General features: G+C 34.1%; 1 protein-coding gene across 2 annotated transcripts in view; it reads left to right on the top strand.

The window, feature by feature from the left end:
• LOC150083962 (unc-112-related protein-like) overlaps window positions 1-25,080 on the top strand; it is a 114,202-nt gene that overhangs the window by 4,938 nt on the left and 84,184 nt on the right. For both annotated transcript variants that reach the window (XM_090375839.1, XM_090375840.1), the window contains exons 2-3: window positions 17,239-17,399; window positions 23,307-23,540. In XM_090375839.1, the coding sequence (XP_090231965.1) occupies window positions 17,258-17,399; window positions 23,307-23,540 (376 nt within the window). In that variant the 5' untranslated portion in view covers window positions 17,239-17,257. The remainder of the gene's footprint in view (window positions 1-17,238; window positions 17,400-23,306; window positions 23,541-25,080) is intronic.

Genomic DNA, 25,080 nt, shown 5'->3' with positions numbered 1-25,080 from the left:
CCAGAAATTAATTTCTGGAGGGTATCATACAGAAGTGTTCCACGTACTATATTGAGGTTAACTCCTCTTATTTATTTACTAATATTATCATCAACGTAGAACATATTGAGTTATTACAGCTCTGATTCATACTATAAAATATTTATAAATTGCTCTTATTATATATATATATGTGTGTGTGTGTGTGTGTGTGTGTACATATTAAAAAATATGACAAATAAAAATAAAGATGATGGTAGTGCAAAATGTCCGGAAAGCCACAGGCCAAAAAAGGGAGATAGCCGAAAATGTGGTAAGCTTTAAAATAAAAATGTGGTAACTTTTAAAAATAAAAATAAAAAATAACAGCAGCCTACATCAGATAAAGGTGGAAAAAAATTTTATAAAAATACCTCGAAACGGGAAAGAAAGGCAAATATGCCATTAATAAAAAAATGAAATCTGATGACGGCAAAGTAAATATTGATACATAATTAGGTATTTCATCACGGAACTACACCTAACCATGCATCAAACGACTGCGTTTTCATACTTGCCAATAGCTATGTAAGGGAAAATTTTAAAATATAAACATAACGGAAAGATATCTCTTACACGGACAAGGTAGTTCCTACGCAGTTTTTTAAAAAAAAGGAAGATACAAGTAAAAATTAGTAAAAACGATAAGCTGGAAGATTAACAATTATACCTGAAAATGGCGAAAGAAAATACATGAGGTTAGACCAATACCTGCAAACCAAACAGTAACAAGTAGGGAGAAATCTGTTAAATAATACAGCAACTAACATGAAAGAGAGCTATAAAAAATGGAGGACAATATATATATATATATATATTTTTTTTTTTTTTTTTTCAAGCAGTTTGTAAGCTATTATTCTTATTGTAATTGTTCTCAAATATTGCAGAAACTACCCACACTTAGAAATGTCAATACAAAATATATATATATATAGAGGGAGAGAGAGAGAGAGGCAAATATATATAAAGAGAGAGAGATAACACGTATATAGAGGGAGAGAGAAAGCATGTGAACACACACACACACACACACACACACACACACACACACACACACACACACACACACACACACACACACACACACACACACACACACACAGGGTGTTTTGGCGCCTCCGTAGCCAGGTGGGAAGGAGCAGCAGTGCACAGCACACGCTTCTTGATTAGTTGATTAGACCGGGGTTCAACATTGTCACTACCAAATACGGAGGATGCGGAAAGGTCAGGGAATGACCACCGCATATCCCGGAGCAATATGGCCTTTGTTGCTAATGCTCCTAAAAACCAAATAACAACAACAACAAACACAGGGTGTTTCAATTTAAAGGCACCAGAGTATACAGTTTCCTCCTCAGTGGGTAAGCTGTTATCTAAAGAAAATAAAATAATATTAATACAATAGTTGTAGCACAGGAAGTCACAGCACAACTGCATACACACAGCTAGCATAACTTATTGAAAGAGCAAACACACCACTTACAACTGTTGTTTCTCTCTCTCTCTCTCTCTCTCTCTCTCTCTCTCTCTCTCTCTCTCTCTCTCTCTCTCTCTCTCTCTCTCTCTTTGACTAAACTGATAATGGAGAATTTGGAAATCATATCTAATTGGTAACACAGTCTAATTTTAATATCCAATTCAAAAGTTTCAGCCAAATGTATAATAAAAAGGTTCAAATGATAAAATATATACAAATGTATAAAAAAATGTATAATAAAAAGGTTCAAATGAATTATATATACACATAAATGCAAATTATTAATAGAATACAGTACATTGTCATCATTTAATATATCTATCACATAATTAACTTTTAACTATTACTTTCCTTCATTATGGCTGTTATAATTAATTTTACTTCTACAAACAACACACACACACACACACACCAATATCTGAATAATATATATGAGAATAAATTTAGCATATGTACCAACCAGTACCACTGCTTTTTTCTTTTTTTATGAAATTCCCAAACATGACAGCTATTAGAACTTATAGAACTTAGTACCATGCTTGGGTTGGAGGTTGAGAAGACGAAAGAAGATATTTGCTGACATTAGACTTGAACTTCTGCAGACTGTAATTTTCAGGAAATACATATGAAGGAAGGTAGTTCCAGAAAACGGCAGTTGAATGAATAAACGAGGAAGATGAAAAGTTGGTTCTGTGAGTTTGAAGTTGGACAGTAAATGGATGTTGGTGGGTGGCGGCACGTGTTCGGACTGTTTTGAAAGAGAGAATCAATGGAAGAAGATCATTAATAAACAAGAGGAAAAGAGTGGGGGAAAGAACTGAACCTTGGGACACACCAGCATTAGTGGAGAAGTTAGAAGAGAGAGAGTCATGTACCATTACCCTCAGTGAGAAAACTGGATAACCAATTACAAAAAACAATTGGCAAACCATAAGGCGGAAGCTTGTTTAGAAGACCTTTATGCCAGACACAATCGAAAGCCTTTGAGATGTCAAGAGCAACTGCTTTTCGGTGTGTTTCACCGAAATTTTCCATTCAATTTCTCCATAAATGGGTAACATAAGCCAGAATATCACCAGTGGATCGACACTGATGGAATCTATACTGGCAATCGCTGATCAGATGGAAGGATTGTAAGTAGTTTAAGAGTTGGCAGTTAATTGATTTCTCCATTACTTTAGAAAGAGTAGAAGCAATTGCAATGGGACGATAATTGGATGGGAGGGATTTGTCACCCTTTTTAGGAACTGCTGGATTTGAGCAAATTTCCAAGCAGAAGGAAAAACACCTTTGGAATAAGAAAGCGGAAAAAGATGGCAAAGAACAGGAGTAAGTTCAGGAGCACAGGTTTTGAGAACAAGTGGAGAAATACCATCGGGAACTGGGGCTTTCTTAGCATCAAGATTCATCAAAATCCTTTTGACAGAAGACCACAGGAGGCATTGAATGGAGCGTGTTGGGAATGGTGGGAGGTGTTTTTCCAAGATCGTTAATTCATGAATTGGAAGAAATATGGGATGCTAGAAGGTCAGCTTTATCCTTGGCCGAAGTGACAACAGAACCATTTGGTTTTGACAGAGGTGGAAGCAGAGATGGGCAAAAGTTGCAGCCAATAGCTTTGGCAAGAGACCAGAATTCTTGCCTACTATTAGGGCAAGAAGCAAGTTTTCTACTCTTAGCCTGTTCAAAATCTAGTTTGGACTGATTAATAACTGCTTTACAATTGTTGCAAGCTTTGGTGTAGGCAGAAATGAAACTGAAGAATTGGAAACAAGCCAATTACGATATGCAAGGTTCTTCTCTTGAACAGCCTTAGCACATTTATTGGAAAACCAAGGTTTAGATAAAGAACGAGATTTTAAAGTGGAGTGTGGAATAAAGGATTCCATTCCTAAAGAATAATTTCACTGGCATGATCTGAGCAAACATTAACATCTGGAGTTTTGAAACAGTAATCTGACCAAGGAAAAGAAATCTCACAGGTCATCCCCATTTTGCATTCTTGTAATGCCAAACAATACGAGGTTGGGAATAGCCATGAGATAAAGGCTCCATTGGAGAAGAGACAATCACCAAGTTGTGATCTGAGGTGCCTAAACAACCACTCACTTCAACCATGTACTTAGAAGGGTTGTTTGTGAGAAAAAGATCGAACATGTTGGCTGTATGGTTAGAATTGTCTGGTATTCTTGTTGGTAAATGAACAATCTGTGCAAGGTCATTAGCAATTGTAAAAGCCTCAGCATCTTGACCAGCTTTATCCTTCATCATTTAATGAAGAATGGAAGCCAGCTGGAGTTGTGAACATTAAAATCACCAAGAAAAATTACCTCACCGTTAGGAAAGTTGGACTGAGAAATCAAGTTGCAAAGAGAGGAAGTCAAAGAGCTCGAAGTGATTAGTGGAGTTGGGAGAATGGTAGAGACAACAGATGTATTTGACACAATGAGGTAGATAGATTTTAAACCAGAGAAGGTCGAAAAGAGAAAATTCCAAATTACCAAGTCTCTGACAGAGAATATCGGAATGGACATGTGCATAAGTACCACCTTTGAGACCAAAGGAATCATCCAGCGAATAATTTGGGCAACTCAGATGAGCAGTGGTTGAATCAACCGATAGCTGAGATTCTGTCAGAAAAAGTACATGGAGTTTAGCAAACTGCAAGTGGAAAAGGACATCGTTGAGATTAGAACTGAGACCACATATATTTGTGAAATGGACTAGGAAGTGTTTGGGAGGTTTAGATCTTTTAGAAGATAAGCTTACTCTATTAGTTTGACAATTCATGGTGTAGGCAATAGTAAGAAAAAGTGTGTGGGGGGGGGAACATGCTATATGAAGTAATGAAATTTTCGGATATGGCGTACACGTGGTAAGAATATACCCAGATCCTTGACATAATGTGGCCTCAAAAATTTGTCACCCCCCCCCCCCCGCATACACACTACTCAGATACCCTCCAGTCACTATCTGGCAGAGTAGAGGTAGCAAGATTATACACTAGCTGATCCAGAAGCCTCGTAAAGAGTTATCAATAGGTTCGGGTCCGGTGTGCTAACTAGCGGTCGGCCTGCGAATACTGTTTTAGAGCTGTACCCTTGAAATGTAAGGAAGACTGGATCTCACCATGATGTTCCTCATAACCTCAAAAGTCATCAATCATACTGCATGATGGAAGAGTTGGGGAAGGTTTGACCGGAACTTGGCTCTGGAGACTAAACATAGGTTCCACCACTTCAAGCCTCCAATAAGCAAGGTGGTGGTATTGCTCTGGTTGAGAGTCATCTACCACCAGTATTGCCTGGTAACACAGAGGAGCGACATTCCTCCATGTGGTGTGGGCACACCACACCTTGACCCCTGCTTACATTGGTTCATACCTGGATGTTCACCCACAGAGTGCTTGCGCATTGGGTTTATACCTAGGATTACTAACAGTCCTACTGTTGTGAAAAGTGCAAGAGGATTTGGCTGTCGCAGATCATCCAGACCTTGCCTAAACTGGGTCCACTTGACTTGAGTGACACCTAAATATCAGTTCCATCGCCATTTTAGACTCCCAGGTGGCAAGTAGGGCTTGTCTGGCACCTCCGTAGCCAAGTGGGGAGGAGCAGCAGTGCATAGCACACGCTTCTTGATTAGACCGGGGTTCAAGACCATGACCACCAAATACGGAGGATGCGGAAAGGCCAGGGAATGACCACCACATATCCCGGAGCAGTATGGCCTTAGTTGCTAATGCTCCTAAAAACCAAATAACAAACAAACAAACAAACAGGGCTTGTCTGGCATATCTGAGAAAATGTCTGCAACAACCTCAAGGATCAGTTCAATTGCTGTTGTTATGCAATGTTCAATTGCTTAGTAATTGAACATTGCATAAGTTGTAAATACATAAACATAACTAGTCTCAGTTAATTAAACATTAATAATATATACCTGTATGGATCAAGATAGTACAAATATAATGAAATCCATCAAAACGTGAAAGAGATTACCCCTAAATATGCCACATCTTACTTTTTAAAAAAAAAAAAAAATTACTTTTTCGAAGTACAGTACTTTTTTTAATCAGTACTTTTTTGAAGACGTGTGTGTTGATACGGGCTAATATATTGGAGCTATTTATGCAGAAGTATTTTCACATAAAATATTTTACATTTTCACATAAAAATCATTATTTAACAGTTGTTGTAAAATTAAAGCATGTAATAATTAAAATTTTAAAAATGTAAGTTCTTCAGCCAGATTAATTTATATGTCTAGTTATTCTCATTAACATCTGGCATTATATTAATTTAAAATTGCATTCTCTTGGAATTTAAAATCTTAATGAGTTCTCTTTGTACTATATAATCTTTTTAGAATTCAAATAATTTGGTGCAAAGACAGAATCCAATAAAGAATTGGAAATGTGGCCACTTTTTAATTTGGACATTGACACTGAAAATTGGCCTATGAACACTCATTTGTGTAAAACATAACATACTGGTACAGTATGGCCCAAAATGCTGATACCGTAATAAAGCCAGTAAGCAACAACGTGATTACAGAAATGCCTATGATCATAAGTCCATCCTAAATATGATATTAGTATTGGCAAAATGATGCAAAGAAGCAAGCTTATTAAAAAAAAAAAAACCAGTCCGCTTCTTATTGGTGAGTACAGTATTTTTGTAAATGTTTGGCTAAATCCAGTAAAAGCATTTAAATTTGGTATTATTTGCATGATGCATCGTGAATGTCTATATTTTTGTCAGCTGCTTGTGGTTAGCCTGAGAAGCCAAAGCTGTGCAATGAGGTTAGACACCGGTCACACCAAACAAAAAATTGTCTTATAATTCATAGGACAATTTTTTTGTCCTATGAATTATAAAACAGAAAATACTGTATAACTACTCATAAATGTTGGTGGGCAAAGGTACACAGGGGTATTTGATTTAATTTCCAAATTAACAAACAAACAAACAAAAGAAAAATTTTTGAAGATTAAACATTTTCTATGACAGTGTAATGGTTTTGCCTTTTGTCATTAGAAGATTAAATGTTTTCTATGACAGTGTAGTGGTTTTGCCTTTTGTCATTCATTTGGAGAGGTTTGGATTCAAATTCTATTGGAAATCTCCTGTTCTGTTGGAGATCTCCTGTAAATCTCCTTGTTCCTTAGGCTCACTATAGGATTGACATTGTAAAACCCGCTGATCTGTGATGTGCCAAGTGATATTTCCTTGCTCTCAGTAGGTGTTCAGAATGGTAGTCATATTCTATCTACAAGGAGACCAAAATATACCTTAAACACTCATCCACAAGTCACATTCTTAAAGTCAATGTATACCATGTTAGCAAAATATGTTAAACATAATTACTTAAAAATATGTATAAAAAAAAAGAGAAAAATCACAAGAAAGTAGAATGCTTTTATTGCGATTGCTGTGGCCACATTCTCATATGCTGATACATTTCTGCTAATAGGATTCAAGGCAGTGCAAAAATGCTAACAAAGCGGATTGGGAGAAAAATATTTTCCACTTATGGAAATCATATAACTGCCAGTGGGTTGATATACTCATTATCAACCCATTGGTTGATAACGAGCTGTAACTGAGTCTTGTTAAACCCACAATTGGTGAAGTAGCCCTGTTTGTTTCTTTTATTCTCATAATGCTAAGGTAGTTAATGAGACCTTCAAAGAAATATGGACCGAACAAGTGCAAGGTAGATATTGTCTGTGATATAATAACATGTAGTGGGTTATAATATATTTCTCCAAAAGAATTGTAGGCTTGTCTACTCCAGAAATAAGCATTTTTCTTTTTTGAGTAAAGGTAAATTGCACATTAGACATAGAATATCATTTTAACACATGCAAAAATTGTTGGAAAATCTTCCAGAAAATTCACAGCTTCTGCATGGTGCTTAATTGATTAACAATTGAAGAGAAATATGTTTTTGTGCAAAGATCTTTAGTGATTTCATTTGTCATTGTGCATGTGAAGATTCCATGTTCATGCAATCATTTCAAACATCATTCCTTCCACAAGCAGTGCACAGTTGGATTTTTTTTCCCCCACAGGAAAGACCATATCATAATGATCATATGATATGGTGGGTGCCTCCGCAGCCAGGTGGGAAGGAGCAGCAGTGCGTAGCACACGCTTCTTGATTAGACCGGGGTTCGAGCCTGTCACCACCAAATACGGAGGATGCGGAAAGGTCAGGGAATGACCACTGCATATCCCGGAGCAATATGGCCTTAGTTGCTAATGCTCCTAAAAACCAAATAACAAACAATATGATATGGTCTTCCCTTATCTTAATTAAGTTCGATACTAGTTCTTAATAGAACTAGTATCGAACAACTTTTCCTAGTGTAATACTTGATTTTCTGATGGTGGTGGTGCCCTGTTGAATCTCACAATGAAATCAGTCTGGATATCTTTCATGGTTTTAACATTATGTAGCCTTTCATAAGCCCGTGTGCATATCAGTGTCCTTTCTACCAGAATCTAAGTGGATCAGGCAGCCAGTGCTTACATGACTCTGTAATACCTAGAAGAAACAATAGCTAATATTAGGAGGTTGCATATATAACATTTCAATTAAAGACATAAATAGCATCTAAATTTATAGCAAATTAATTTTTACAACATATAATGGAATTTTCTGGACACCCCGTACAATCTTCTAAACTTAAAAGATGTGGCATGTTTAAAGTATGTATTGCCTGTGAACCTATTACAAAATTTTGGCAGCATCCCCTTGTATGTCCTCATAGTATACCAATTGAGAACTAATATATAAGCAGTAGCAGTTTTTCCATGCTTTCTCTGCTTCATTTGTGACTTTGCATATGTGTATTTTTTTCCTAAAATGTTTCCGATTAATTCTCCTAATTATACGGGCTGTTCAATAAAGAATGATCATTATATTTCATGAGCAACTGTACTGCTTGCTATTTCTAGCTGAGCTGGGAATTTAAGACTAAACCATGCCTGTTCATTTTCACCTATGTAATAATGGATGTGACACACAAGGAACAGTCTGCTGCTCTCAAATTTTGTTTCTGTCTCAAGAAAACATCAGCTGAATAGTATGAAATGTTAAAAGAGGCTTATGGTGAATCTATGCTTTCACATAGCACAACTTGCAGGTGGTTTAGAATGTTTAAAGATGGATGTGATTCAATCACAAAAATTGGCAGTCTTAGAGCTTTAAACCACTGCTGTCACTACAGAAACCATAAACACTGCTTCTGTAATTATGAGAGAAGATTGTTGTATAACAGTAAGGCAACTGGCAGAAGTGTTGAGAATATCAGTAGAAAGTGTGATGATGCAAATGGTCATGGGTCATGATATTCTCCATGACCATTTGCATATGACACATTTTCTCCATGCTCAGTTCCAAGACTACTCGCACCTAAGCAACAGCAAGTTCACATGGTTTGTTGGGAGCAGTTGTAACAGATGGTTACTGAAGATGGTGGGGTTCTTCACAAGGTGAAGAACCCCACAGTGGATGGGACATGGCTTCATTTCGACCCAGAGAGTAGGCAGCAAAGTTGTTTGGAAGTCTACGTCATTGAAAAAGAGCAAACGTTGTGGCTTCTGCAGGAAAGCATTAGCATTAGTAGAGGCATTTGATGCAAGAAAGCAAGCTTACAGCATCAGCCAAAAAAAAAAAAAAAAACCCCCACTTCCACTTCACCCCTCTGTTCGTTCAAAATACCTGTCCAGCTGAGCCTTAAACTTATTTAGGCTATCAACCTCCACCACAAGGGATGGAAGTCTGTTCCACCAACCAACCACCCGCTGGCTAAAGGCAAATTTCCACACGTCTATCCTACATCTGTCTTTCCTCAATTTGAATTTATGCCCTCTCAGGTGATTTTTCTGAGCTAGAGGAAGAATCCCATCAGCATTGAGCATGCTTAAACCATTCAAGGCTTTATACACCTCTATCAGATCACCTCGCTGGTGCCTAGTCTCCAGACACTGTAATTTGCAAAACTTAAGCCTTTCTTCGTAAGAGAACCCCTTTGTTCCATTCAATAATCTTGTTGCCCTTCTCTGTACTCATTCCAGCAGCTCTACATCCTTCTTGAAATGAGGCCTCCAGACCTGTATACAGTACTCTAGGTGTGGCCTGGCCATTGCCTTATACAATGGAATAATCACCTCCTTATCCCTGCTGGAAAAATTCCTGTATATCATTGACAATACTCCATGAGCTACTCTTGCAGCCCATCTGCACTGCTCAGAGAATTTCATATCTGCCTGCACAACCACCCCCAAGTCCCTTTCATTCTCTACCACTGTCAGTGTAGTACCACAGAGTTGATACGTTGCTCTGGGGTTGCTGTTTCCCATGTGTAGTACTTTACATTTGTCAATGTTAAACTTCATTTGCCACCTCTCAGCCCATCTGCTCAACCTTTCCAGATCCTGTTGCAGCAGCATAGTGTCAGTAGTGTCCTTGACAACCCTGCCAACCTTTGTATCGTCTGCAAACGTGGACATTAAGCTTGATATACCATCATCAATATCATTTATAAATACAGAAAACAATAATGGACCCAACACTGAGCCCTGAGGGACTCCACTAATAACATTAGTCCACGATGAGCAGTGTCCATTGATTACCATCCTCTGTCTTCTCCCCCTCAACCACCCCTTTATCCATAGCAGCAATTTGCCTCCAATGTCACACTGCTCCAATTTGTGTAGCAGTCTTCCATGTGCAACAGTATCAAAAGCCTTTCTAAGATCCAAGTATATAATATCAAAGTTATTCCCTGCATCCAGTTCTTTTGTGACTGCATCATAGTATCCAATCAAGTTGGTCAGGCAAGACTTCCCCTTAACAAAACCATGCTGTGTCTGAGCTATAACTGAAGTCTTGTCTAAATGATCCTGCAGTGCTTCTTTAACCAGTGCCTCCATTAATTTTCCTGGAACAGAAGTTAAGCTCACAGGTCTATAATTACTTGTGTCAGCCTTTGATCCTCCTTTGTGAATTGGGGTCACATTTGCACATTTCCAGTCTATGGGTACCTCCCCTGAGTCCAAGGAAGCTCTCATAATTATGGCTAAGGGTTTGCTTACTTCCTTTGCTGCCTCCTTTAATATAACTGGATAGATCCCATCCACCACGGGTGCCTTTCTTGTGTTTCTCTTCAACAGTTTCTCCTCCACTTTACTCCCAGTTATTTCAAGATTCTGTAGCTTACTGCTAGGGTTGAATACACCTCTGGCATTCCCCTTGCTGAATAACTCCTCATGTGTGAATGTCGATGCAAAATATTCATTTAGTTTGTTAGCTACCTGAGCAGGATCATCAACAGTGGACCCATCAATATCAAGTGGACCAATCTGATTCATTCCCTTCCTTCTAGAGTTTACATACGTAAAGAACTCTTTGCTGTTTTTCTTTGCATCCCTTGCCAAGGATTTCTCGTAATCTGCCTTCGCCTGCCTAACCTCCTTTGTAACTTGGTTGCATATCAACTTGTATCTATCATAGGCTTCTGTGTCATGTGTTAATTTGTAAGTATCCCATGCATTTTTCTTCACTGCCATATGCCTCATTAGTTCATCTGACATCCATTTTGGCCTAAACCTTGAACAATATTTCTTAGTTGTATGTAAAGCCTAATAGCTTCCAAGATAAGTTCTTTGAATGCTTCCCATTTTGAATTTGCTGTTGGTAACATCATCAGTTGGTCCCACTGTATAGAATTTAAATACTGTCTCAGTCCATCGTAGTCGCCTTTACGGAAGCAATAACCCTTCCCTTTACCCCTAATGGTAGTTACCTCTTTGAGTAAATCCCACTTCAGCACACTGTGATCACTGCCACCTAGTGGTTCATTTATCTGCAGATTCTTAATGCATGAAGAATCACTGCTGATAATCAAATCAAGAGTATTACTCCCTCTAGTTGCCTTCCGAACATGCTGATGTAGAAAACAATCATCCAATAAATCCACAAAAGCCCTGCTAGTGTGTGAGTAACCAGCCCCCAAATTCCAGTCAATATCTGGGAAATTAAAATCTCCCATTATAAGACTCTCTGATTTACTGGCCCACTCTATTTCCCTGTACAGTTCCTTATTATACTCATCAGAGTCATTAGGCCTATAGCACACTCGTACTCTCAATTTTGATCTCCCAATGCTTATGTCACACCAAACTGACTCAACACTGCCCTGTCCAGCGATGTCGATTGGCTTCACTTCCTTGGTTTTTATGTGTTTCTTAACTAATTGCATAACCCCTTCCTATCCTGTCTATCCTTTCTGTAGACGTTGTACTCCCCAAATTGCAGTTCTGCATCCCTTATATCTGTGTGACACCACGTCTCTGATATCCCAACAATATCTGCCTTCGATGTTTTGAGCAATACCTCAAATTCATCAAATTTATTTACTAAACTCCTAGCATTGGTGTACATGCAAGTATACCTGCACCTGTTTCTATTCTTAGCTACCCTAACACAACCCATGTGTTTACTTGTACCGCAATGGCTCCCAGCAGTCTCTGAAATACCATGCATCTTGTTTTTCAGGCTTCTGCTCATTGTAATATAAGCAGTGCAAGAATCTCTTTCACCTCTGCCAGTGGCTACTGTCAATCTATTGGTCTTCGTCTCCCCCCAAGCTAGCGGTTTTCCGACCCACCTAACACTGCCTCGATAGCATCAGCAAATATTCTTGCACCCTTTCTATTTAAGTGTATCCCATCCCTTATGGTCATCTCTCTTTTTTTTTTTTTTTTTTTCCTGACATTCAAGGTATGGTTTTCAGCATGTTTTGCACGTCACACTGTTATTGAGACCTTACTACAGAACTGTACTGCACACTTTGCAGAATCACATTCATTGCAAATGACCACAACTTCACTCATGTGTGTGTATGCTGCATCATGAATGTGAGATGTGACATTGCTTATACTCTCATACAATACTTAGCCAGCATTAATGTCTTGTGTTCCTCATCTGCCTGCAGCCCTGCAATTTTTTTTTTATTTCCAAAGTTATAGAAGGAGCTGTGAGGAAAACATTTTCAGTTGTCAGAAATTGTAAAAAAAATCAGAGGTGATGTTCAAATGCTTGTCAAAAAATGGCTTCCAACATGTTTTTAAAGAATGGCAGAATCATTGGAGTAAGTGCATTTCACTAAATTGGGACTACTTTGAAAAGGGCCAAAAAATATGGATGATTAATAAAGATATGTTGTGAAAAATAAATTATGATCATTCTTTATTGAACAGCCCTCGTATTTGCTCTTGAAAAAAATATACAGCTTATCTGATGATGGTGAAAGACACACACCTACTGCAGAATAAAAGAAATTCTACCATTCCATATATGCAGAATGTGTTATTTATTTTTCATTCCATGTTCTTCATCACATAATGTCCTACAAATCATTCATAATGAGTTTTGTGTGTGGTTGTGAAAAGTGAGATTAGCATTGATCTACTTCAGATACAACAATACCAAGTTCATAAACAACAATGCGCATCTTAAAACAAGGTCAATTTTATTTTTAAAATGAAGAAGACACTGTTGCTTCTTTAAAGTATTCAACATTATTACAGTATAATATGTTTTACTTTAATTTCATTGGTTGTTTTTGTAAGGAACTTAAATATAAAAGTAATAAAAATAAATTTTGCACCCGAACTTCAAATAAAAGTTTTAAAATATTTCTAGAAGCACTTGTATACTTCACTAAACAATCTATCAGGGTGTATATGACCTGCAAGCTACCAATTCAGGAGCAGCAGTGTGTAGCACACACTTCTTGATTAGACTGGGGTTCGAGCCCGTGACCACCAAATACGGAGGATGGGAAAAGATCAGGGAATGACCACCACATATCCCTGGAGCAATATGGCCTTAGTTGCTAATGCTCCTAAAAACCAAATAACAATAACAACAACAATAGCTACCAATTGAACAATTACAGTGATAATTTCCTAAATCATCGAATAACTTTCAGTGAAAAATTTTTCTTAAGAGAAATTTTTACTTTTTTATTAATTTTTTAAAGCCTAAGGATACCAATAGATATAGCATTTCATTATTTGTATAAAGTAAATGAAAGATTATAGTGAAATAGAAACATGATTGCTTAAAAACTTGCTTTATAATTTTCAGAAAAAAATCAGAAAAGTAAGAGGTAAAGCTATAATACTTTAACTGGCATTTGTATTTTGGCAGATGTTATTTTAATGTTCTGTTGATGCTTTAAATTTACTGGCGTCATCATCACTGCCCAGTACCAGATGGCCCTTCATTACTGTATGGGTTGTGCAGGAGGTAAAGCATTCATGTTTAAATCTCTGCATAAGGAGGTGATGATGTAAAGAAACCACCCTTTGCATCATATTAGTAGGTAGTTGCTGATATTAATAATAATAAAAAAAGGTGCAGTTTAGTAATCTTGTGCATTTTCACTGATTGATTTGAGAGATATTTGTTGTGTACTTAAATTAGTATGCTCAATTACTGCTTTTTAATCACTGAAAGTGTAAAGTAAAATAAGAAATATAATGCTCTTATTTCTTATTTTATGATTATCACATCCACAGTTTAAATTTTCTCTGTTTTTTTTTTTTTTCCCCTGTTGTTTAAATTCCTTCTTAGAAAATTTCTCATAAAACTTTCCAATTTTCTAACAACAAAAGAAATTGAAACTAAAAGATTGAGTCTTTAGGATGCAATGCAGAAATTTATGTTGTGTGCAGCTGTGCATCTCTTAGTATGAACACTTGCAATTCTTGGCTTCCTTGGATGTGATCTGTTTGGCTCTTATTTCCATTTTCATAGGTTTTCTTATGTTGAATTTTATGTCTAAATTTGTTTGCAATACATAATCCTGTACTTTTTGCAATTTCTAAATAATATTGTAATTTTTACTTGCAATTCCACATCACACTCTCTGTGTGCCCCTTCCAACTTGTATTTTGTGAATTAAAGTGATTTGTCCTTTTCTGTATTATTCATTGAATGTTTGAGCTGTGTTGTTTTGGACTTTGACCATTTAATGATGCTTCATTTCACTATATAATCTAATTTCACTAACATATTGATGAGCTATACTGCTATTGTGCTAACCCTAATATTTTACTGTAAATTTTTGTAAAATAATAAGAGAAGTTTACCTCAATATAATATGTAGAACACTTCCGTATGATACTCTCCAGCAATTAAAATGAAAAAATCCGAAATCTTACATTAAGTAAAAAATAAAAAAATAATTAAAAATTAATTGAACACAATTAAAAATTAAATTAATTAAAATAAATTTAACAAAAAAAAATTGCAAAACGATTTTTCTTCCTGCTTCAGGAAGGAAAATCGTTTTAATTGCTGGAGAGTATCATACAGAAGTGTTCTACATCATATTACATTGGGATAAATTTCCCTTATTATTTTACAAATATTGATATCAACATAGAACATATTGAGCATTACAGCTCTGGTTCATACTATCAAATTTACCGTAAATTATATACTGTATTTATTGTGAGTTTGCTTTTCAGAGAATATTAAAAATTAAAATACATTTTTATTGTTAACATGTTCATTGGCATATCTCAGATGTATTTTTCTGCAGGTTTAGTTTGATGCTGATTTTTCTTAGATATCTAGTTTGGTAACTTGTTCTATAAAAATTCTGGCATATAGCCATAACTTTTTTTTTTCCATTTCTTCTAGGCATTCTGTGTTGCTGTGTGCCTAATTTTAGCACATTGTCTTTGTTTCAATGAGACTTAAAAAAAGAAAACTATACTTTATCAGTTTTTTTTTTTTAATTATTCTATTCCTAATCAGTACTAGTTTGGATTTTGCTTTCCTTATCATAAAATTAAAATAGTTTGATTCATTAATAAAGGAATCCATAATACAAAATGAAGTCTCTGTTTTCTATATATAAATCATAATTCAAAATATTTGCTTTTTGTTACCACAAAGTTCTTAGGTTAAATTATATTTTCTCAGAGGCTTTCCATGATTTACTACCATGAATAAACTTATTGAAATTCTGTTAATACTGGAAAGAAATGCAATTCTCCATTTTTATTTTTATTTTTCTTCTCATTCCTCAGTGTTGATATTTTCTGTTATTTCCTGTGTTAAGATTCAGTCTGTTTCCTCCTGTATGTAAATCCATTTTAACATAATATAAATTATATTATAATTTATCTATGTTTGTTTTCACCCTTAAATTCTTTTAGCTATTGCCCATAACTTATATTCAATTTCTCTCTTTTCTTTTGATATCCACTTATTATATACATTTCTTATGTAATGCTGTTTTTTTTTTTTTTTTTTTTATAAATATAAATATATATATATATATATATATATATATATATATATATATATATATATAATGTACATACTCATTTTGTGTACATGTTGTGTGTTGTGGTCACAGGCAATGATATAGCAGTTTAGTTAACATTAGGCAAGGAATTAGGATATAGAAATACACTCCTGCTCGCATATGAACTAATAGCCCAGAGTGTGAAAAATTAAATGGAGCAAAATTAATAGTAAATTAGTTGGAGCAAAATTAATAGTAAATTAGTTGGAGCAAAATTAACAGTACATGAATGAAGGATATAAAGTTAGTGCTCAGGTTGTTATCCGGGAGCACAGTTTCCTGTCCGTGCTAGTGATGGCCCTGGACATTGTAGATATGTGGATCAGTAAATGGTTGCATGTATACAGATATATTTTTGTTGCTGTATTAATAAACCTTAGAATCTTATACTATACTATATTAGTTTTATGGACAGCTTTGAGCCAAGATAATCTTATACTTAAAGATTATCTTGTAATTATCTTGCAATTATGGGTAAATGGTTGTATGTGTACCAATATATCTTTTTGTTACTGATTAATAATATTATTGTCTTATCTATTAATATTATAATTACCTTACACTTATTGGTAACTGGTTGAATATGTGAAATGGTATCTCATCAGGATGCCACCCCATTTCACTATCTCATTACTTATGAGCATAAGATAATTATAAGGGGGGTAGTACTTTTGTTTACCTCCATTCTTATTCTGCACACTCATTCTAACATAATATTCAATGCCAGTGATGTAATAATTTTTGAGAATGTTATTTTGAATCCTCTCCTAGCTCACTGAATTTTATCTACAAAACAGTTAAATAATTAGTAATTATCTTCTCCTGGTAATATTTCTATAAATCTAGGTAAATATGAACATCTGCAAATTTCTTCCAAACAGAGGATGGTAGAACCACAACTCAAAAGAACATAGCTATTCTGTTTCCACCAAATTAATCTCATTCTTCATATAAATCATGTTTTCATAACATTTGCAAACGTTATTTGAATTTTAAAACAGCATCATTTAGTCTCATCTCAGTTAGTCATTGAATATTTCAATATAATTGTAAAATGGAACATTTTGTGTGCCTCCCCAGTTTGTCAAAAGCTGAAGTTGCCACTCTAATTTAAAACATTATCCTCCCTTAAATATGGGTTCCTTAAATGAACTTTTAAAAGCAAAACTATGAAGAGGGTATGTCAGAAATTACTATGGCTGTATGCTTAAACTATTCTTCATTTGAATTTGACATTCTAAAAACAAATCTCTTTCATTATTCCTATCATTAAACATACAATAAATGTATATATAACAGAGTGACTCTTTAATAATAATTTACTTTTTGGTGTATTTTTCAGATTTTTAAAGTCAATAAAAATGATAGCAGATGGCTATCTGGTAGGAGATGGATCCTGGGAGTTGCATGTTTTTGTAACTGATCTGCGGGTAGAGAGGACCCTAAGGGTTAAAGGTGACCTCCACATTGGTGGGCTTATGCTGAAACTTGTTGAAGATTTAGGTGAATATCATTTCTTTTCTCTGACAAATTTTTAGTTGGTATAGCTTGGGTGGTTTATAAATTACTTCCATGAACAGACTGAGGTACCCAGCAGCAAAAAAAATTAAAAATAAATAATAATCCCTTTCAAAATCCATCTCTGCCGAAAATATAGTTCATAAAAAAGTATTTGTATATTTCATTTAAAAATGTTCTTAATTTATGAAATGATTTATTCACATTTTTTTATAATATGAATCAATCAGAGCTGCACTCAGTGCAATAGAATCCCAGCTATTCAAAATAGTTGTGATTGAAAGTATTTCAGATAGGGTCTTTTTAGATAATCAATTTTAAAATTGATTATCTAAAAGAAAACAGGAAAAATGTTAATGAGAAAAAATTACAGAAATTACAGCAATTTTTGAATTTATTATTCTCACATTATACAGGTTATCTCCAAAACAAGTGCAGTTAATTGGAGGGTGTGTTCTATGGACCAAAACAATGAAAAAATGTTATGTACATAAAAATGTTTCATTAACAAACTAGTCTTTCAAAAACTTTCTGAAATTTACAGTACAATACAATCCAGACATCAATTTTTTTTTTTTCCCCTTAATGTTTGAGCTGGTATTGAAGGAGAAAATTTGATAGCTTTACCCAGTTGTGCTGTATACAGCCATATTTTGAAACACTCTTTACCACAGTTACTGGACACTATCCCATTGAAAATTTTACAATATGTGGTAGTGCTCCAGCCCATATCAGTTGCATTGCCAAAAATTACCTTAAGACTGCCTACCCAGGCAATGAATAGGAATGCAAGGACCAGTATCCTAGCCAATCACCAGATCTGAATCCTGTGATTTTATTTTCTTTGTGGGTATCTATAAAATGTGGCTTATACTTTGCTGGTGGATATTGCAGAGGAACTGCTGCAACATATTCAAAATGCCTTTGCCTCAGCCTGCAGTATTATCATTTATCACTGTATCTTTTAGTCCGTGAGCTAACAGGAGACAGCTTATGTGGTTAGCATTTTAAGTATCTACTGTAACAATAACAGTTGTTGCTTTTTGCCACTCAAGTGGAAAAGGACTCTTTTGTCTTGTAAAACTACATTTTTAGTCTATTTTTGTATAAATAAAATTTTTTGAACAAATAAATTTGAAAAAAATTTTTATTTTGAACAAATTTTATTTAAAAAAAACAAAAGCAAGTGGAAAAGTAAAAAAAAAAGGGGGGGGGGGTGCTTGACACGTCATTGGTTGACTATGAAACTAGAAGAAAAGAGCATTAGAAACAGGAGTTATAACAGAGGTTTATTGTATCCGTTTTTGTGTTCTGCCATACTAAATAATCAAACAAGTTCTTCTGTCTGTTTTCTGAGTTTCCTTTCATGTTCTTGCAAAGTGCTTGCAGCTAGTCTACTTGATTTGAAGTACTGTTCTCTGCATTACCCTGTTCTCTCATTTAATCACCTTAATTTTCAACAACTTTCTGCATTGTTTTCGAAATGCTTTCAAGTTAGAGGTATTTTTCTCTTAGCTCTCTAACGATCCATTTGCAACCTTCACAACATTGTAATATACTTTGCTTTTTCTTAATTGTATACAAGTTTCCATTCCATGAAAATCTTTCATTTCTTACATTTAGGGCGCCTCCGTAGCCAGGTGGAAGGAGCAGCAGTGCGTAGCACACGCTTCTTGATTAGACCGGGGTTCGAGCCCGTCACCACCAAATACGGAGGATGCGGAAAGGTCAAGGAATGACCACCGCATATCCTGGAGCAATATGGCCATAGTTGCTAATGCTCCTAAAAAACAAAAAACAAACAAAAACAAACAATCTTACATTTAGTCTATAATGTAAAGTTTATTTGTAAATGTATATGAATGAAATTTAATTTGGTTAAGTGAATATATAAAATCTTTCATATCAGTATTTTCTTAATATCTGTTGTTGTTTTAGCTTTTTTTTTTTTTTTTTGTTTGCTTGTAAAGTATATTATTTGGGAAGGTATATTTTTCCATAGACTTTTTATATAAATTCCTGGGATGACATGTTTAGTTTTATTAGAGTTATAAAATATTTTTAATGCATTAATTTTTAGTTGTTAAAGTAATGTATTGATGTATTTGTAAGTCAAAGCATTCTTAAAAAAAAACTGCCGTTAATTTTTATTTGTAAGGTGTTAGTCTGATTTGTATTAAGTAAATGAAGTAATTTATGAAGTTTTGGGAAAAAAATATAGAAAACACCAGAGAAACATCTCATTTCATACCAAATGCTTTGAATGTAATCATTTCAGAGTACTTAATCTATTATTCATAGTTTTTGAAATAGTGCAATACCAAGCTAACTCACTAAAGTTGGAGCATGTTCCATGATATTGCAGAAAAAGCTTTTATTATTATTGCTGGAAAAGTACCTCCCTCAACAGAAAAAAAATTATTAATATTATACATTTGCAATGAAAAAAGTAGAAAATAATGACGATATTAATAATTAAACAAAACAAAATTTAATTTAAAAATTTGTTCTGTAGATAGTTGATTTTTATTGAATACTGGCAAGAGGTAGACACTTACTGCAAAGCCATTCTTGTTATTCTGTGACCACTTTGACGTGGTAATTTATAACAGGGAAGTTGTCGGAAGGTCATAGGACTGTCTGTTGCTATTTGAAAGAAAAATTATCAACTTATTAGTAATTGGAGAACTCAGAGTTACTCATTCTTATAGTCCTTTTATGAAACATTTTTATTCATAATTAAAACATTCTTGATATTTTGTAAATATAGTTTCTTACCATGACTTTTTAAAATATAAAAATGAAATGCATATTTGATGGTTAGGTGCTCTTGAAGCACCAGTTCAACCTCTAAAGCTCAAAAACACTCTTATTGTACAACATTGTAAAAATCTATTTCTCTAGATTTTTACAATGTTTTCTATTTGGAATTACTATAAAAAAGGAAATTAATCTATCAGTTTCCTATAGGAAACTCACAGAAATGAACTTGAAATTCATAGACAACAAATCTGAGTTTCCTGTTGGGAGTTGAATGTATTTTAATTTGTTTTGTTACTTTTATTTAAAAATTTGTAAATTTTTAAATTTACAAATAAAATTTAATTTAATTTAAAAATTTAAATAAAAGTAACACAAATTTTAAGAGGATATCTTGCAAAATGAATCAGTACACATTTTTATTCCTGTTTAAAATAAGTGATTTCAGTACTGTTTTGAGTGTATTTAAAATAACTTATGAAAACTTAAAACCATTCTACAATGTTTCATAAGTTTTCTTGATTACTGTAAGACGAAAAGGCTAGCAAACAACCTTCTACTTGAACTACTTAACTCTCACTGCATGTGACTAATGTTATTTATTTTTATCACAAAATATGCTTTTTTTTTTTTTTTTTTTTTAATTTAAAGGCTTTTTTCCTTAATACAGTGCATGAGACCTTACTGCAGTTGATGCTTCATGGTCCAAGGCCAGCAGATGTTTTTCATTTATCAAACAGCTTGGCCATTTTTAAAATATACACAGATCCTGTTACAGCACTTAATTGCTAGTGAATTTGAAAACACTGTGGTATTCTAAAACTACAGAGTAAAATTCCAGCAAAAATACTTGTAATATATTGTGAGGAATTTTTATACATAAATATCTCTTTAACACAAGCTTACAAAAATTTTAGGGGCACACTAAAAAAAATTGCAACCTATGTATCAGAAATATATACTGGTTTTGTAGTGAAAAATCCTTGTTTGTTTACCAAATCTCTGTAATGTTACTAAATAAGAAAATATATTAAAAGCCACTTTACAATGTGAAATATTTAATGTTTATATGAGATTTCTGTAGCTAGTGCTCCTCAGCTTGATACAGTTAGGTTTTTCCTGTGATCAATGGATAATCTTCTCCTAAACCCAAAATCCAGCTAAAGATGGATTTAAATACAGTATAGAAATCTAAAATGTAGCCAGTTTTATTTAGCTGTTTCTAGTAGTTTAATTTAATTTGTCCTTTTGTACCAAACTAATTAAATATTTCACAGGATAAAATGAATTTTATGAAAAAATATTCTTATTTAGTAGCATTTTTGTGTAATATCCTTCCTAGTTTTAATTCTATAATATTAATTATTTTAATAATGTAAATGTGTATTTAATAGAAAATTGTTTTACCCACAAAATATCTTTAACTAAATAGTTTATAAAGTTCTTGTTGTAAGTTTTGCAGGTCTCTCACAGTTAATGGAAGATAATCTCTTTCTGATTTCTGAATCCCTCTCCTTTTTTGATAATTGCTGCTCAATTGTGTCCTTCCTATTTTTTTAATATATTATACCCAGGGTTTTTTCTGTAAATTTTAACTTCCAGGTTGTTGAGGAAGTCCCTCTAGGAAAAGGGGGGGTCCCCCTTGAGAAAGGCCTCTGTAGCCAGGTGGGCAGGAGCAGCAGTGCATAGCACACACTTCTTGATTAGACCAGGGTTCGAGCCTGTGCCTACCAAATACGGAGGATGCGGAAAGGTCAGGGAATGACCACCGCATATTCCCGGAGCGATAATGGCCTTAGTTGCTAATGCTCCTAAAAACCAAATAACAAACAAACCCTTGAGAAAAAATTTTAGAAAATCCTAATGCAGATTGCACCAAATTTTCAAATTTGGAGGTTTTTACTGTTTTAAACAGTTAGTTTTGAATGTTTTTTATTTATTTATTATTATTTTTTTTTCCCTGGGTTCTCAAGAAAATTTATTTTATATTGAAAAATAATCATTGTGTAGGTGTAATATTATTTTGATACTCCAATAATATTACGCCTACACAATGCACAGTATGCGCACACACCAACCGCATTAGTAATAATAAATAGTTTTTGTTTTAAATATATGATTTTTTATTTGTATTTCTTTTTAACTTCTGGAACACCATTCTGGTAGAAAAACAAAGCCCAAATTATACCTATATTAATCTGTGAATAAGTGGTATAACCATAGTTTTTCATATGGTATTTATTTCCCTTGTTTTTTTGTTATGCATGGAAGTTTAAATTTTAATTACACAAATTATCACTGTTATATTTCTACATTATATTCTTATTTATGTTCATGAGTTCAGTATTTTATTATAATTCATTTAAAATATAAAAATGCAATATTAAAATAAATTAATTCTTTTTAGTTTAGTAGTAGCAGATGATGCAAGAGAGTAATTACTTGCATCATTTCTGTACAGCAAAAATTGCATAATTTCTACATCAGTCAAAAAAAAAATAATAAAATAAAAACCCACTTCTCACATCACCTGTCCGTCGTCTAAGAATTTGCCTAGTTCTTAAAATTATTCAGACTACCCATTTCCACAACACCAACAGATAGAAATTTGCTTTCAGAGTTTTCAAATAAAGATCAAATGTGGTTGTTTTACTGGTTTCTCCTAGTAAAGATTTAGTGGTATGTGTATTAGATTAAATGATTTGTAATTTGTGCTTTTCAGTTAAAAAAAAAAAAAAATGATGAACTAACAGAATTATTATCAAACCATAAAAAATTTGGCTGTATTGCAGACTATTAGATGATCACAATTATTTTTCCAGTGAAATGAATGATAATTAATTTTTATTTACTAAATTATTTACAAAGCTACTAAATAACCTAGTTATATTAAATTTGAGATACATTCTTAAACATGCAGTCCCAGTACCACATAGTAATTTTTTGTCACAAAAACTTATATTTTTGTTGGACTTGATTATCGATTATTTAGTTTAGAGGGATTAATTTTTAAAGGAAAGTTTGTATCTAACCAGTAGTGTTATCATAGTTTGTAAAGTGCCATTGTAAAAACTAAGGAAGTAAATATTGTAATTAAAATAATAATATATATATATGTCTATGTTTTTGTAGATGTTGCAATTGATTGGTCTGATCATGCATTGTGGTGGCCAAGAAAGAACACGTGGCTTAGCCGCACTCGTTCCACACTCGACCAGTATGGAGTTCAGGCAGATTCTGTTCTTCATTTTACACCAATGCATAAGACACTGAGGCTACAACTTCCTGACTTGAGGTTCATTGATGTAAAAACTGACTTTTCTTGTAAAACTTTTGCAGCAGTTGTAAAATTATGTAAAGAACTTGGTAAGTAAGCATTTTTTGATTAAATATTTTATAACATTGGAGTGTTTTAGATCTTTTTGTTAATTAACTAACTGACTATTAACAATGCATTTACAGTTTGGTCAAAATGGCTTTGTCAGTGTTAATTAAATAAATTATTCTTAAAAATATTCACCACATTTGCGATGAAAAAACTGACTAGTTAAAATCAGTATTCTGAAAATAAAACTTTAGAATTTTATAGGATTGTGGGGGGAAGACATTTTAATACAGTAGCTGAAATCGAATTAGGATAGGAAAAAATTTTGGGGGGAAGACATTTTAATACAGTAGCTGAAATCGAATTAGGATAGGAAAAACATAGCCCAAGTCTACAAGTTAAAAGTACATATAATGGTTTTCACGTGTTTAAATGGAAGTTTCACTTCCATACACTACTTGACTATTAGTTCAGTTAGAAAAATTACATTATTCACTGTTTTGGCATACATTTATTAATATAAACCACTCACCAACTGATGAGAAGCTAGTATGCTTAGAAACAGCTGTCTTAGAGGTGTCTCACTTTTTTAAATGTATAACAGATTCACCTTTTAAAGTGATGCTATACAATTTAAAAAGATATTAGCAACTTATGCAGGGCTGCAGATAATTGTATTTGTCTCTAAGTTGAACATATTCACCCTTCCACTGATGTGAAATGTTTGGAAACTTCATATCTAGTTATATTAGCTTACCCATATTTGTATACAAATGTGAAGTGTAATTGATAATCTGGCTTGCATACGACTTGGACACACTGCATGCAGTATGGGTATATTGCCAAGTATTACCAATATGTGGCACACAAACATACAGAAATACCTTATACTCTTCCTGGGGCCCTGTTGTACATCCACTAGTATGTTGTTTGTGCCATACCATATTTCTTCAAACATGCAATGCCACTTCACTATGGAATCATACTTAGAAGGATTTCAGACATCAGTGACACAGCAAAACTCAGACTTAACCAGCCACAGAACATACATTGTTTGCTGCTGTTCATTTGATGGCATCTTTAATTTCCTGTGTATCACATTCTGTACGTGCACAATGAGTATTGCATAACAAACTCTGAGTTTAATGGAGTTTCCATATCCAGGCAGATCACCTTCAACTTCAGACTAATGTTATTAGTGGAGTCCCACAGGGTTCAGTGTTCGACCCACTGTTGTTTTGTATATTTTTATCAATGATATTGATGAAGGTATATCAGGCTTAGTATCGAAGTTTGCAGATGATACAAAGGTTTAACAGGGTTGTTAATGACAGTAATGGCAGAGTGCTACTGCAACAGGATCTAGAAAAGTTAGGCAGATGGGCTGAAAAGTAGCAACTGAAGTTTTAACATTGACAGATGCAAAGTACTGCATATGGGTAGAAGTAACCCCAGAGGAACGTACCAACTGTGTGGTACTACACTTAGGGTGGTAGAAAATGAAAAAGACCTGGAAGTAATTGTGCAATCAGATATGAAGTTTACTGAGCAATGCAGACATGCTGCCAGAGCAGGTCATGG

The sequence above is a fragment of the Mastigoproctus giganteus genome, chromosome 6 (assembly GCF_048544385.1).
Source record: "Mastigoproctus giganteus isolate SK-2022 chromosome 6, ASM4854438v1, whole genome shotgun sequence".
Lineage (NCBI taxonomy): Eukaryota > Metazoa > Arthropoda > Arachnida > Uropygi > Thelyphonidae > Mastigoproctus > Mastigoproctus giganteus.
The sequence above is the reverse complement of the archived record's forward strand: the minus strand, read 5'-3'. Positions and strand labels throughout refer to the sequence as shown.